Raw genomic sequence first — 16,566 nt, forward strand, 5'->3', positions numbered from 1 at the left:
TAATTATTTCTGAACAATTGTTTCATATACCATAACAATTCCAGTTTGTTTTTCTTTTTTCATATATGAATTTTAACCCTCCTGTCAAAACTTGGCAGAGAGAGTTTAATTTTTTTCTTAATGTCTCTGAATAATTTTGTCTACACATATGTCTGTGCCTCACTCGTGTGCCTAATGCTTTCAGAGTCCAAGAGAGGGCATCATATTCTCTCAAATAAAAGTTAAAGACGTTTATAAGTTGTCATGCAGGTGCTGAGAATGGAATCTGGGTGTTCTGGAAGAGCAGAGAGTTCTAACATCAGAACCATATTTCCAGCCCTCCCAGAAGGATTTAAATTATATTGCATTTTGATCTATTTAAAAAACAGCACTGGTCTTAATTAAAAAGCAACAATGGTTATAAGAAGGATTTGGAGGATGGAGCATGAGCCAATTGTACACTGAGAACAAAAATTTAGAATCAAGATTATTCTATACATTAATCAGAACCTGTTAGACAGAAAAATATAAAATCTTTGCACTACCCAATTACACATCAGTTTTAATACCAGTCATTTCTATATGACCAAAGGCCATGAATTCAATTATACTGCTTTCTTATTGTTTCTGACAAATAGGTAAATACAAAAACATCTCAATGGGAAGAAAAAATCAGACCTTTGTAGATGAGTTTTTGTTGCTGGGTCTTTCACAAGATGCACAGACTCAGGTCCTACTATTTGTTCTTTTCTTCATCATTTACATTCTGACGGTACTGGGAAATCTGTTCATCATTATCCTCATCTTTATGGATTCTCGCCTTCACACCCCCATGTACTTTTTTCTTAGAAACCTCTCTTTTGCTGATCTCTGTCTTTCAAGTAGCATTGTTCCTCAAGTATTGTCCCACTTCCTGGTAAAAAGGAAAACTATTTCCTTTTGGGGATGTGTGACACAGGTAGTTGTCTCCCTTCAGATTGGGTGTACAGAGTGTGCACTACTAGCAGTAATGTCCTATGACAGATATGTGGCTGTGTGCAAGCCACTGCACTACTCCACCATCATGACCCAACAACTATGTCTGCAGTTGGCCCTAGGGTCCTGGGCTAGTGGGCTCTTGGTATCCCTGATAGATATTATTTTTGCTTTCCATCTTCCCTATCAAGGGCAGAATATAGTCAGCCATTACTTTTGTGAACTTCCTGCCCTCCTGAAGCTGGCTTCAGCAGATACTTACAGCACAGAAATGGCCATCTTTGCAATGGGTGTGGCAATTCTCCTAGCACCTGTCTCCCTCATCCTCATCTCCTACTGGAACATCATCTCCACTGTGATCCAAATGCATTCTGGAGAGGGGAGACTCAAGGTGTTTTCAACCTGTGGATCTCACCTTGTTGTTGTTGTCCTCTTCTATGGGTTTGCAATATTTAACTACATGCAGCCAAATACCAAATCCATGAAGAAACAGAATAAGATAATGTCTGTGTTCTATGCAGTGGTGACTCCAATGCTAAACCCTATAATTTATAGTCTTCGGAACAAGAATGTCAAAAGTGCCTTCAGGAGATTAGCTGCAAGAGTGGCCTTCTTTCAGAAGCAGTGACCTGTGGGTCTGTGTTTTATCATTATGGTAATATCTTTAAAAATGGAGCAGGATTTTGCAAGGCAATTATGAAGTGTGTCATTTCAGGATGAATTGTGAAACAGAACTGATTGAGGAAATCGTGACCACTCTAAGCCAGAGCACAAACATAAGCGGCAAAGTTATAAAACTGGGTTGCCTTTTGATTATGAGATGTGAAATGAACTATTTTAGTAAGTGCATAATTAATCTACCTTGAAACCAATTTAGGCATAAACAGCCAAATCTGCTGACACATGACATGCTAGTTTTATGTCAATGGCAACTTGGCATGGTTCTTATCATCTGAGGGGAGAGAGACATAATTGAGAAATTGCCTCCGTAAGGACTGGCTGTAGACAAACCTGTAGAGAATTCTCTTAATTAGGAATATGGAATGGCCATTCCATTGTGTGGATGCTTCCTGGATTGGTAGTCCTAGAATCTATAAAGCAGCAGGCTGAGCAAGCCATGAAGAGCAAGTCCATAAGCAACACCCCTCCACAGCTTCTGCATCAGCTCCTGCCCATTTTGAGTTCTATAAAAAGTGTAACATGAGTTCTTCTGAGCTCATTTATAGGCATGAGTGAAGCATTGCATTGGGGAGTCTTGGTGGCTCCCAAACAATCACAGCCCTAAAATATCTGACCAAGCATGGATTATTTCCTCATAGCTGCATAGATCATAGTTCCCAGCACCACACTTCAATTTACCTTCTGCATACTGTGTGTATGGTCTTTTCACCGCACAAGGCCATTGAAACCACAAGCAGTTTACCAGAATTATACACAACTAAGAGGACAGTATAGCTAAGCATGCCTGGCATCTCCAATCTAACCTAATGCTCCTCTTTACCTGCTTCTATCAGAGAATGGCAACAGGCCTGATCTTGAGCATTGCTTGCAAGTAGTCACAGATGCTCTGCTATAATATCCTATGGCTGTTATGCTGGGAAAATGTTGTTATACAAATAGTGATGCAGATCTTCCTTGTTGGGTTCACTAATGAATTTCTAATGTATAGCCCAGAAACTGTTACAAATTAGGGTCTCAATAAAAATATGAATAAGTTGGAGCTCTGATGAAAACTGTTGGTTTGAATCAAGCATTTTCTGTGTTTTTATCTAAATAAATACAGCCAGGCCAGTCCAAAAGAGATGGATTTTAGGAAGATAGAAAGGAATAGGAGATGCTGCCATCTTTGAGCCTGTTACCGTGTAGCAGACTGGTAAGCATGGATCACCAGGATAGAGGATCACTTGGGACTCACCTGGCCAGGACTCCACCTGCACCCAGGAGCTCCACAGCACCATAGCTAGTCATCTGGGCACCTCCCCTTTTGGGGGTCATCTGCCCTCCAGGGAAGCATTTGGAGGGAGTCCCGTGGTCAGAGGTGAGACACTGTCATCTTTGTTCCTATGAATGCGTAGCAAACTGGTAAGCAGAGTAGAAGATCACTTGAGACACACCCAGCCAGAACACTGCTTGCACTCAGGAGCTCCACGGAGCCACAGCCAGCCATCTGGGCACCTACCCTGCCGGGGTACCCCACGGGGAGGCATTTGACAGAAGTCCAACCTCCACCCAGGAACTCAGCAGCACCACAGGAATTTGTGCCAGGGGAAAGTAGGCCACCAAGGATTGCTGAGATAGGCTTGCAGGTATACAGGAGGGTTAAGCACTAGCCAGTGACAGCAGGACAAACTAACACTAGAGATAACCAGATGGCAACAGGCAAATTTAGGAACTTTGTTCACAGAAATCAAGGCAATATTGCACCATCTGAACCCAATTCTCCCACAACAGCAAGTCCTGGATACCCCAACACACTGGAAAAGCAAGATTTGGATTTAAAATCACAGGTCATGATACTGATGGAGGGCTACATGGAGGGCTTCAAGAAGGACATAAATAACTCCCTAAAAGAAATACAGGAGAACATAAGTAAACAGAAAGAAGCCCTTGAAGAACTAAGGGAAAACACAACAAAACAGGTGAAGGAATTGAATAAAACCATTCAGGATCTAAAGATGAAGGTAGAAACAATAATGACATCACAAAGGGAAACAATCCTGGACATAAAAAACCTAGGGAAGAAGTCAGGAGGCATAGATGCATAGTCAAGCATCAACAACAGAATACAAGAGATAGAAGAGAGAAACTCAGATGCAGAAAATACCACAGAAAGCATTGATACAACAGCCAAAGAAAATAAAAAATGCAAAAAGCTCCTGGCCCAAACTATCCAGGAAATCCAGGACAAAATGAGAACACCAAACCTCAGGATTATAGGTATAGAAGAGAGTGAAGATTTCCAACTTAAAGGGCCAGTAAATGTCTTCAATGAAATTGTAGAAGAAAACTTCCCTAACCTAAAGAGATGCCCATGAACATACAAGAAGCCTCAGAACTCCAAACACTTTTGACCAGAAAAGAAATTCCTCCTGTCACATAATAATTAAAACATCAAATGAACTAAACAAAGAAAGAATATTAAAAGTAGTAAGGGAAAAATGTCAAGTATCATATAAAGGTAGACATATCAGAATTATACTGGACTTCTCACCAGAGACTATAAAAGCCGGAAGAGCCTGGGCAGAAGTCATACAGATCCTAAAGGAACACAAATGCCAACCCAGGCTGCTGTATCTCTCAATTACCATAGATGGTGAAACCAAGATATTTAATTACCAAAACAAATTTACACAGTATCTTTCCACAAATCCAGCCCTTCAAAGGATACTGAATAGAAAACACAAACAAACGGAGGGAAACTACACACTAGAAAATGCAATAAATTAATCTTCTTTCAACAAACCCAAAAGAAGATAACCACACAAACATAAAAATTACATCAAAAATAGCAGGAAGCAACAATCACTATTCCTTAATATCTCTTAACATTAATGGACTCAATTCCCCAATAAAAAGACATAGACTAACAGACTGGATACATAAACAAGACCCAACATTTTCCTGCATACAAGAAACACATCTCAGTGTCAAAGACAAACACCAACCAAGAGTAAAAGGCTGGAAAACAGTTTTCCAAGGAAATGGTTCCAGGATACAAGCTGGAGTAGCCATTCTAATATCCAATAAAATAGACTTTCAACCAAAAGTCATCAAAAAAGACACAGAAGGACACTTTATACTCATCAAAGGAAAAATCTACCAGGAAGAACTCTCAATTTTGAACATATATGCTTCAAATACAAGGGCACTCTCATACATAAAGGAAACTTTACTAAAACTTAAAGCACACATCACACCCCACACAATAATTGAGGGTGACTTCAACACCCCAGTCTTTTCAATGGAGAGAGCAGGGAAACAAAAACTAAACAGAAACACAGTGAAACTAACAGAAGTTTTGGATCAAATTTATTTAATAGATATCTATAGAACATTTCATCCTAAATCAAAAGAATGTACCTTCTTCTCAGCACCTTCTTAAAAACTGACCATATAATTGGCCACAAAACAGAACTCAACAGATATAAGAAGATTGAATCAATTCCATGCCTCCTATCAGATCACTATGGAGTAAAAGTGGTCTTCAATAGCAACAAAAACAACAGAAAGCCCACGTGCACATGGAGGCTGAACAATATTCTACTCAATGATACCTTGGTCAAGGCAGAAATAAGGAAAGAAATAAAAACCATTTTAGAATTTAATGAAAATGAAGGCACAACATACCCAAATTTATGGGACACAATGAAAGCAGTGCTAAGAGGAAAACTCATAGCTTTGAGTGCCTCCAAAAAGGAGCAGGAGAGAACATGTAATAGCAGCTTAACAGCATACTTGAAAGCTTTAGAACAGAAAAAAAGCTAATATACCCAAGATGAGTAGAAGGAAGGAAATCATCAAACTCAGGGCTGAAATAAGCCAAGTAGAAACAAAAAGAACTATACAAAGAATCAACAAAACCAGGTCCTAGTTCTTTGAGAAAATCAACAAGATAGATAAACCTTTAGTCAGACTATCCAGAGGGCACAGAGACAGTATCCAAATTAGCAACATCAGAAATGAAAAGGGAGAAATAACAACAGAAACTGAGGAAATTAAAAAAATTATCATATCATATTACAAAAGCCTATACTCAACACAACTGGAAAATCTGGATGAAATGGATGATTTTCTAGACAGATACCAAATACCAAAATTTAATTAGGATCATATAGGGCATCTAAACCATCCCAAAACACCTAAAGAAATAGAAGTGGTCACTGACAGTCTCCCAACCAAAAAAAAGAAAAAAAGAAAAAAAAAGGCACAGGACAAGATAGCTTTAGTATAGAATTCTATCAGATGTTCAAAGAAGACCTAACACCAATACTCTTCAAACTAGTCCACAAAATAGTAACAGCAGGAACCCTACCCAACTTGTTCTATGAAGCTACAATTTCGCTGATACCAAAACGTCACAAAGATCCTACAAAGAAAGAAAAATTTAGACCAATTTCCCTTATGCATATCATGCAAAAGTACTTAATAAAATTCTTGCCAACTGAATCCAAGAACACATCAAAAATGATCATTCGCCATGATCAAGTAGGCTTCATACCAGGGATGCAGGGATGGTTCAATATAGGAAAATCCATCAATGTAATCCACTAAATAAACAAATTCAATGAAAAAAAAAACACATGGTCATTTCATTAGATGCTGAAAAAGCATTTGACAAAATTCAGCATCTTTTCACGTTAAAGGTCTTGGAAGGAACAGGAATTCAAGGCCCATACTTAAACATAATAAAAGCAATATACAGCAAACCAGTAGTCCACATAAAACAAATGGAGAGAAACTTGAAGCAATCCCACTAAAATCAGGAACCAGACAAGGCTGCCCTCTCTCTCCATATTTATTCAATATAGTACTTGAAGTTCTAGCTAGAGCAATTAGACAACAAAAGGAGGTCAAAAGGATACAACTTGTAAAGGAAGAAGTCAAATTATCAGTATTTGCAGCTGATATGATATTATACTTAAGCAACCCAAAAAACTCCAACAGAGAACTTCTACAGCTGATAAACAACTTCAGCAAAGTGGCAGGCTTGATATAAAATTAACTCAAGCAAATCAGTAGCCGTCCTATACTCAAAGGATAAACAGGCTGAGAAAGAAATTAGGGAATGACACGCCTCATAATAGACACAAACAATATAAAGTATCTTGGTGTGACTCTAACCAAACAAGTGAAAGATCTGTATGACAAGAACTTCAAGTCTTTGAAGAAAGAAATCCAAGAAGATCTCAGAAGATGGAAAAATCTTCCATGCTGGCAGATTGGCAGAATTGTTATAGTAAAAATGACCATCTTGCCAAAAGCAATATACAGATTTAGTACAATCCCCATCAAAATCCCAATTCAATTCTTAATACAGTTAGAAAGAGAAATTCTCAAATTCATCTGGTATAACAAAACTATTTTGTTTTGAGGATAGCTAAAACTATTCTCAACAAGAAAAGAACTTCTGTGGGAATCAGTATCCTCAACCTCAAGCAGTACTACAGAACAATAGTGTTAAAAACTGCATGGTATTGGTACAGTGATGGGCAAGTAGATCAATGGAATAGAATTGAAGAGCCAGAAATGAACCCACACACCTATGGTCACTTGATATTTGACAAAGAGCTACAGCCATCCAGTGAACAAAGAGCCTTTTCAACAAATGTTGCTGGTTCAACTGGAGGTCACCATTCATAAGAATGAAAATCTATCCATTCTTATCTCCTTGTACTAAGCTCAAGTCTAAGTGGATCAAGGACTGCCACATAAAACCAGACACACTGAAACTACTAAAAAAGGATCTGGGGAAGAGCCTTGAGCACATGGGCACAGAGAAAATTTCCTGAACAGAACACCAATAGCTTATGCTCCAAGATCAAGAATTGACAAATGGAACCTCATAAAATTATAAAGTTTTTGTAAGGCAAAGGACAGTGTCAATCTGACAAAACTGCAACCAACAAATTGGGTAAAGATCTTTACCAACCCTCCACCTGACAGAGGGCTAAGATCCAAGATATACAAAGAAGTCAAGAAGTTAGACTCCTGAGAACCAAATAACACTATTAAAAATGGGGACTTAAGTGAGGTTCCTCTGAGAAAGGGAACATAATACTCACAGGAGCTCTAAGGGAGGCAATGTGTGGAGCAGTCTGAAGTAAAGATCATCCAGTGAGTGCCCTACCTGGGGACTCATCCTATAAAGAGTCACCAAACCCCAGCACTACAACAAGAAGCATGTACTAAAAGGAGAATACCATGGCTGTCTCCAGCGGGGCCCTGCCAGAGCCTTACAAATACAGAGGCAGAAACTAGCAATCAACTATTGGACCTGGTTTGGGGTCCCCAATGGAGGATCTGGAGGGTGGTCCAGAAAAGCTGAAGGGGTATACAGCCCCATGGGAAGAACAATGCCTTGGGACACCCAGACACCCCAAGACTCCCAGGGACTTAACCATCAACCAAGGGGTACACATGGTCCCAACCAAAAATGTAGCAGGGGAATGCCTTATTGGGCATCAGTGGGAGGAGTGGTCTTTGGTCAGGTAAAGTTTCAATAGAGGCCCCAACAAAGGGAAATGGATGGGGGCAGGTGTGGGTTGGGGGTAAGGTGGGAGTGTGTCCGGTAGAGGGGCATATACATGGAGGCAGGGGTAGGGGGTGAGGGGGTGGGGGTGAGAGGTGAAGTGGGAGGAGGGGTAGGCTCCCCAACAATTGTTGGGGAGGGGGGCTTTTGGGAGGGGGAAATTTGGAAAGGTTTTACCATTGGCAATGTAAATGAAGAAGATACTCAATTAAAAAAAGATAAAAAAATGAGGTACAATGCTAAACAAACAATTTTCTCCTGAGGAATATCGAATGGCTGATAATCACCTAAAAATGTTCAACATCCTTAGTCATCAGGGAAACTCAAATCAAAACAACTCTGAGATTTCACCTCACACCAGTTAGAATGGCTAAGATAAAAATCTCAGGAGAAAATAGGTGGTGCAGAGGATGTGGAGAAAGAAGAAAACTCCTCCACTGCTGATGGGGTTGCAAGCTGGTACAACCACTCTGGAAATAAATCTGGGAGTTCCTCAGAAAACTGGGCATAATACTACTACAGGAGGACTCTGCTATACCACTCCTGGGCATATACCCAGAGGATTCCCCAGCATGTAATAAGAATACATGCTCCACCTATGTTCATAGAAGCACTATTTATAATAGCCAGAAGCTGGAAAGAACACAGATGTCTCTCGATAAATGAATGGATACAGAAAATTTGGTATATTTACACTATGTAATACTACTCAGCTATTAAAAACCATAAACTCATGAAATTCTTAGGCAAGTGGGTAGAACTGGAGAATGTCATCCTGAGTGAGGTGATTCAATCACAAAAGAACACACATCTTATGCACTCACTGATAAATGGATCTTAGTCCAGAAGCTTGGAATACCCAAGAAACAATTCACGCAACTTTTTTTAAATATTTATTTTCTATATTCTTTGTTTACATTCTAAAAGCTTTCCCCTTTCCCAGTCCCTCCCCCCCATATGTCCCATAAGTCCTCTTTTCTCCATCCATTCTCCTATCTTTTCCCCTCCCTTTTCTCTGTCCTGGTACTCCCCTACTATGCTGGATCAAGCCTTTCCAGGATTAGGGTCCTCTTCTTCCTTCTTCATGGGAATCATTTGATATGCTAATTGTATCTTCAGTATTCAGACCTTCAGGGCTAATTAATATTCACTTATCAATGATTGCATTCCATGTGCATTCTTTTGTGATTACATTACCTCGCTTAGGATATTTTCCAGTTCCATCCATTTGCCTAAAAAATTCATGAATTCATTGTTTTTAATTGCTGAATAGTAGTACTCCATTGTGTATATATACCACATTTTCTGTATCCATTCCTCCATTGAGGGATATCTGGATTCTTTCCAGCTTCTGGCTATTATAAATAAGGCTGCTATGAACATAGTGGAGCATGTGTCCTTATTCAATGCAATCCCCATCAAAATCCCAACTCAGTTCTTCACAGAGTTAGAAAAAGCAATTCTCAAATTTATCTGGAATAACAAAAAACCCAGGATAGCTAAAACTGTTTTCAACAGTAAAAGAACTTCTGGGGGAATTAGTATCCCAGACCTCAAGCAATACTACAGAGCAATAGTGTTAAAAACTGCATGGTATTGGCACAGGAACAGGTAAGTGGACCAATGGAATAGAATTGAAGACCCAGAAATGAATCCACACACCTATGGCCACTTGATCTTCAACAATTCACATATTAAATGATGCCCAAGGAGAAGGAAGGAGAGTCCCCTGGTCCTGGAAAAGCTGAGTGTAGCACTGTAGGGGAAATGGGAAGAGGTTGATTGGGGAACAGGGGGAGGGAAGAGGGCTTATGGGGCTTTCAGGGAGGGGGCATCCTGGAAAGGGGAAATCATTTGAAATGTAAATAAAGAATATATGGAATAAAAATAATTAAAAATAAATATGGAAAAATAATACAAGCATTTTAAAATTTTTTCTATATTTTTGTTTACATTTCAAATGATTTTCCCTTTCCTGGTTACCCCCTCCCCATAAGTCCCATAAACCCTCTTCTCTTTGCTCATTACCCAATCAAACCCCTTCCTCTTCTCTGTCCTGGTGATCCCCTACATTGCTGCATCAAGTCTTACCAGGAGCAGGGCCCTCTCCTCCTTTCTTTTTGGGAATGATTTGATATGTGAGTTGTGTCTTGGCTATTCAAAGCTTCTGGGATAATATCCACTTATCAGTGACTGCATTCATGTGTGTTCTTTTGTGAATGAGCCTTATAAATAAGGCTGCTATGAACATAGTGGAGCATGTGTCCTTATTGCATGCCAGGGAATTCTCTTGTTATATGCCCAGGAGTGGTATAACAGAGTCCTCATGAAGTGTCATGCCCAGTTTTCTGAGGAACCACCAGACTGATTTCCAAAGTGGTTGTACCAGCTTGCAATCCCACCAGCAGTGGAGGAGTGTTCCTCTTTCTTCACATCATTGCCTACATCTGAGGTCTCCTGAGTTTTTAATCTTAACCATTCTGACTGGTATGAGGTAAAATCTCAGGGTTGTTTTGATTTGCATTTCCCTGATGATTAATGATGTTGAACATTTCTTAAAGTGCCTCTCACCGATTCATAATTCTTCAGCTCATAATTCTTTGTTTAGCTTTGTACCCCATTTTTAATAGGGTTATTTGTCTCTTTCGAGTCTACCTTTTTGAGATCTTTGTATATATTGGATATTAGCCCTCTGTGAGATGTGGGGTTGGAAAAGATCATTTCCCAATTTGTTGGTTGCAGTTTTGTCAGAATGACAGTGTCCTTTGCCCTACAGAAACTTTGTAATTTTATGAGGTCCCATTTATCAATTCTTGATCTTAGAGCATAAGCTACTGGTGTTCTGTTCAGGAACTTTTCCCCTGTACCCATGTCCTCAAGGGTCTTCCCCAGTTTCTTTTCTCTGAGGTAGTGTTTGTCTTTGACACTGAGGTGTGTTTCCTGTATGCAGCAAAATGTAGGGTCCTGTTTACATATCCAGTCTTTTAGTCTATGTCTTTTTATTGGGGAATTGAGTCCATTGATGTTAAGAGATATTTAGGAATAGTGAGTATTACTTCCTGTTATTTTTGATGTTATTTTTATGTTTGAGTGGTTATCTTCTTTTGGGTTTGATGATAGAAGGTTACTATCTTGCTTTTTCTAGGGTGTAGCTTCCCTCCTTGTATTGGTGTTTTCCACCTATTATCCTTTGTAGTGCTGGGTTTGTGGAAAGATATTGCGTAAATTTGGTTTTATCATGGAATATCTTGTTTTCTCCATCTATGGTGATTGAGAGTTTTGTTGGGTATAGCAGTTTTGGCTGGCATTTCTGTTCTCTTAGAGTCTGTATGAGATCTGCCCACCAGCAAGTTCCAGATACCCCAACACACTGGAAAAGCAAGAGTTGGATTTAAAATCATATCTCATGATGCTGATAGAGGCCTTCAAGAAAGACTTAAATAACTCCCTTAAAGAAATATGGGAGAACATCAGTCAACTAGTAAAAGCCCTTAAAGAAGAAACAAAAACCTCCTAAAATTAAAGAAATACACCAGATGACAACAAATACAAATATTCCACTTCATACAGCACTGTGGTCCAAGGACTGAAAACGCAAGTTGTGTAGCATGATAATCTCTGAAGAAGCAGGAAAGGAAAGTTTTGAAATGTTTCCCAGTGATCGGGCTAACTTTAAGCTATGCAAACTCACAGAACACAGCGGCCAGAGCGGCTCCTGCAGCACGGGCAAGACAAGTTTGATGGAGCACTTCACTGATGACACTTTCTGCGAGGCCTGCAAGTCCACCATGGGTGTTGACTTTAAAATCAAGACTGTAGAACTAAGAGGACAATTTTTATCATAATAATTTTGTAAACGATTTGAAAAGTAAAGCGTTGGTTTTCCTGGAGATAAGATCTTGTTAGTGGCCTGTTTTAAGGGATGGTTTCATACCCATTATTCTTGCTTAAGATCATGGTTTAGGCTACCAGGAACCTGTAGGTAAGAAAAGGAATGAAAGAGAACAAAATATTGCCATGAGAACTGTAGCTTAATTGTTTTCTCTGGCCGAGAGTTCCACAACTAGTTCCAGGAGACACGCTTCTTTTGAGGTGTAATGCCTCAGTCTGTGGAACTTGTCACACAGATTCTACCGGGGTCAGTGTGGCACATTATTGTTGCTGCCTCGATAGGGAAGTCTTAGTGTAAAAGTGGTGTCCACCACAGACACTAAAATGCCACTAGTCCATGACACTGTAGCCAGCTGGATACACACCCTCCATGTCATGATGCTAGAGTAATGCAAAGGGTTACAGATAGCCACATACTGATCATAGGACATCACAGCCAAAAGGGCACATTGTGTACACCCAAAAATGAGGAAGAGCAGAAGCTGAGTTGCACAGCGTCTGAATGAAATCGTCTTTTTCCTTGAAAGGAGATGGATGAGGGCCTGTGGGACAATGTTGGTAGAAAAGCAGAGGTCAGCCAGAGACAAGTTACACAGAAAGAAATACATGGGTGTGTGAAGCCGAGAGTCAGCCTGAACCAGGAACATGAGAAGCAAGTTTCCAAGGACAGTGACCATGTAGATGCCCAGAAATAAGATGAACAGCAGCTTCTGGGTGTGGGGGTCATCAGAGAGTCCCAGAAGGAGAAATTTGGTCACCTGTGTCTGATTTGCCTGTCGCATAGTTCATCTGCCTTTTAGCAGAAACTGTCTATGAATGTGGATGTGTGCAATACAAAATTTTTTTTTCAGAGTTTGCAGAGCTTAAAGTTAGCCTGATCACTAGAAAACATTTCAAAACTTTGCTTTCCTGCTTCTTCAGAGATTATTATGCTACAAGCCTTGGAGTGTTTTCAGTGCTTAGACAACAGTGCTTTATGAAATGGAATATTTGTATTTGCTGTCATCTGGTGAATTGGGAGTAGATGAAAAGAATTGTATATTTTTAATCTGAACATGAGACTGCTAATAACACAATGATGAATCCAATTGCATTAATCTATAAGGCTATAATGAATGTGAGGTTTTGGTGTATTATCAGTGGGCTCCTCATGGCTTATGCGTTAATCTGTAAAGCTATAATGTGAGGTTCTGGTGCATTATCCGTGGACTCCTCATGGCTTATATGATAATCTATAAAGCTATAATGTGAGGTTCTGGTGTATTATCCGTGGACTCCTCGTGGCTTATACATTAATCTGTAAAGCTATAGTGTGAGGTTCTGGTGTATTATCTGTGGACTCCTCATGGCTTATACGTTAATCTGTAAAGCTATAGTGTGAGGTTCTGGTAATTATCCATGGACTCCTCGTGGCTTATACGTTAATCTGTAAAGCTATAATGTGAGGTTCTGGTGTATTATCCATGGACTCCTCGTGGCTTATACGTTAATCTGTAAAGCTATAATGTGAGGTTCTGGTGTATTATCCATGGACTCCTCGTGGCTTATGCTGCTCTCACCACATTCCATCCATCTTATGATCATGTTGAATTTTTAAAAGACAATTTTGGCACATTTTCTCTTCTCTGAAAGGACAGTCACAAAGATTTAATTAAGGTTTTATAAAGAACCAATATGCCTTATCGAACTTATTTCTTAAATAAGAGAAAATAACCTGTCTTAAAGGAGAACAACACCTCAAAGTACAAGTCTGATTGATAGTCTTTGGCAATCTGGTCCAGAGCACCAGCTAGAGCTCTCCCAGATCAGCTGTAAATGACCTTCGAAGACAGTGGGCATGGCATCACCACAATGAGACTTCCTCCCGTTATCTATCAACTACACAACCCAAAGACTATAAACCTTTTTTTTTTTTTTGTAAAATGATGTCACTTTTACTGTGTCCTTTACAAGACATGGACTAGTATGTTGTTTAGTCCATGATTTTAAATTAAATAAATCAAAATACTTTGGTCACATAATCAGTTATTACAAGGCTTGCAAATACCTTCAGGGAAATCAGATACATTTTAATAATAATTGTGCTTTTTAAATAATAATAATAGTGGTCTCCAAAATAAATTTAGAGCATATAGTTTAAGTTCCGATGAAGGTGTTGAGCTATCACACTTTAATGTATCTAGCAAAGCAGTCTCAAAATAGTATTCTAAAATGCACCCATATAAATGTATATTTATTTTGTATATATACTTTGTACATAACAAAGTAAATGTAGCTAGTAAGGAAACTAGTTATATTGAATTAGTTACCTGGATAATTTTAGAAGATATATGGGACAACAACATATGGGCTTTATTAGCATGATAACAAATATGATATGTTTTAATCAGCACATTGTTATATATAATAGTGAACCTAGATAGTCAGGGATGGCGGTGGCAGCGGCAGCCGCAGCAGCAGCAGCAGCAGCAGCTGGTCCAGCAGAAGGGCCATCAGCAGTGGAACCAAGGGGACAGGGTTCAGGCAGGCCTTGTGCCCACTACCACTGACCTTCGCTGGCCAGCTGGGCTGCAAGCAGTGGCAGATTTACAGCGCCTTTCACCTCACAGAAGCTACATCAGAACTCTGCCTCCCGCCAGTCAGTTATGAGGGTCTTTCCACCATCTTGGATCTCGGGCACCAGAGAAATCAGACAGACTAAGGTACACAAATATAACCTGAGGCCAACATCGTGGGATCTAAGCCCAATGGGCATTGGCCTGCACCCAGGCCCTGGGCTGTTCAGGGGGACATTGGTGTGCAAACCCGGCCAGGAGGTTGTTTGCCCAGCCCGGTGCGTGCCATTTTGACTACAGGACACCAGAGAGTTCTAGCAGGCAAAGTCAGCTAAGAGTCATAGCCTGAGGCTAACATAGCGGGGATCTAATCTGGACTGGGCTGCTCGGTGGGCCATCTGTGTGCCAACCCGGTCAGGAGGTTGTTAGCCTAGCAGACTCTCCCAGCACTTTCAGGGAGTACACACACACTCGACCATCCTGGCCACCTGACAGAACCAATTAACAGTCATAGCCCTAGGGTAACTTTGCTCAGGCCTTAGCCTACCAGACTTTTGCCTAGACTCAGGGCCTCAGCAGATAGGCTAGGCTTATGTTCACAAACCTAGTTGGGAGATCGGCTGCCCAGCAGAGTGACCAGCACTCGGAAAAGGTCCCGCAGCATACACCATCAGCACTCCCAGAAGGAGCAAACGGGCACCGCCTGGTTCACACAGACAATCTCCGGCAAGGCACACTAGGGCTCCAAGGGCACCCTAGAGGAGGACAGCACATAAGCAATCTGTAACAGAGAAAACCCAGCCATCCAGTGTTGCAGAAATAGCCCTACAGCCTCACAGGAGGCACAAACACCAGCCAAGACCAACTAATGCCAGAAATAACAAGATGGCAAAGGAAAAACACAGGAATGCTACTAAGAGAAATCTAGGTAATATGGCAGTGTCTGAACCAAACTCTCCAACATCAGCAAGTCCTGGTTACGCAACACACTAGAAAAACAAGATGTGGATTTAAAATCACTGTTCATGATGCTGCTAGTAGAACACAAAAAGGACATAAATGAATCTCTTAAAGAAATACAGGGGAACATGAATAAGCTAGAAACCCGTATAATGGAAACACAAATATCACTTGAAGAAATTCAGGAGAATAAGGCTCAAGAGATAGAAGCCAATAAAGAAGAATCACACACACACACACACACACACACACACACACACACACACAAAACTTAAAGAAATGCAGGAGAAAGTGAATCAAAGAGCAGAAGTCATGAAAGAGGAAACACAAAAATCTCTTAAAGAATTAGAGGAAAACACAAACAAGCAAGTGAAGGAGCTAAGCAAAACCATCCAGGATCTAAAATCAGAAGTAGAAACAACTAAGAAATCACAAAGGGAGACAACTTTGGAGATAAAAAACCTTGAGAAGAAATCAGGGGCCATAGAAGCAAATATCAACAACAGAATGCAGGAGATGGAAGAAAGAATCTCAGATGCTGAAGATACCATATAAACCATTGACTTAACAGTCAAAGAAAATGCAAAATGCAAAAAGCTTGTATCCCAGAACATCCAGGAAATCTAGGACACAATGAGAAGGCCAAACCTAAGGATTATAGGTATAGATGAGAGTGAAGATTTACAGCTGAAAGGGCCAGCAAATATCTTCAACAAAATTATCAAAGAAAACTTTCCCAACTTAAAGAGAGAGATGCCCATGAATATACAAGAAGCCTCCAGAACTCCAAACAGACTGGACCTGAGCAGAAATACCTCTCGTCACATAATAATCAAAACCCCAAATGCACTAAACAAAGAAAGAATATTAAAGGCAGCAAGAGAAAAAGGCCAAGTAACATATAAAGGAAGACTTATCAGAATCACACCAGACTTCTCACCAGAGACCATGAAATCT

At 40.1% G+C, this 16,566-nt stretch overlaps 2 protein-coding genes across 2 annotated transcripts; one reads left to right on the plus strand and one right to left on the minus strand.

Annotated features, from left to right (window-relative positions):
- The first annotated feature begins 637 nt into the window (after positions 1–637).
- Positions 638–1,582, plus strand: LOC127680098 (olfactory receptor 2D3). Its single transcript, XM_052175673.1, has one exon. The coding sequence runs from the start codon at positions 638–640 to the stop codon at positions 1,580–1,582; it is 945 nt and encodes a 314-aa protein (XP_052031633.1).
- A 10,760-nt stretch (positions 1,583–12,342) lies between these two features.
- Positions 12,343–12,876, minus strand: LOC127680109 (olfactory receptor 2D2-like). The gene has a single exon (XM_052175679.1). It carries the CDS (start codon positions 12,874–12,876, stop codon positions 12,343–12,345), a length of 534 nt encoding a protein of 177 aa, XP_052031639.1.
- Positions 12,877–16,566: the final 3,690 nt, after the last annotated feature.

Source organism: Apodemus sylvaticus, chromosome 1 (genome assembly GCF_947179515.1).
Source record: "Apodemus sylvaticus chromosome 1, mApoSyl1.1, whole genome shotgun sequence".
NCBI lineage: Eukaryota > Metazoa > Chordata > Mammalia > Rodentia > Muridae > Apodemus > Apodemus sylvaticus.

Excerpts from the sequence above, each read along its gene's own strand:
- LOC127680109 (XM_052175679.1), bottom strand. The coding sequence starts at position 12,876 with ATGCGACAGGCAAATCAGACACAGGTGACCAAATTTCTCCTTCTGGGA.
- LOC127680098 (XM_052175673.1), top strand. The coding sequence starts at position 638 with ATGGGAAGAAAAAATCAGACCTTTGTAGATGAGTTTTTGTTGCTGGGT.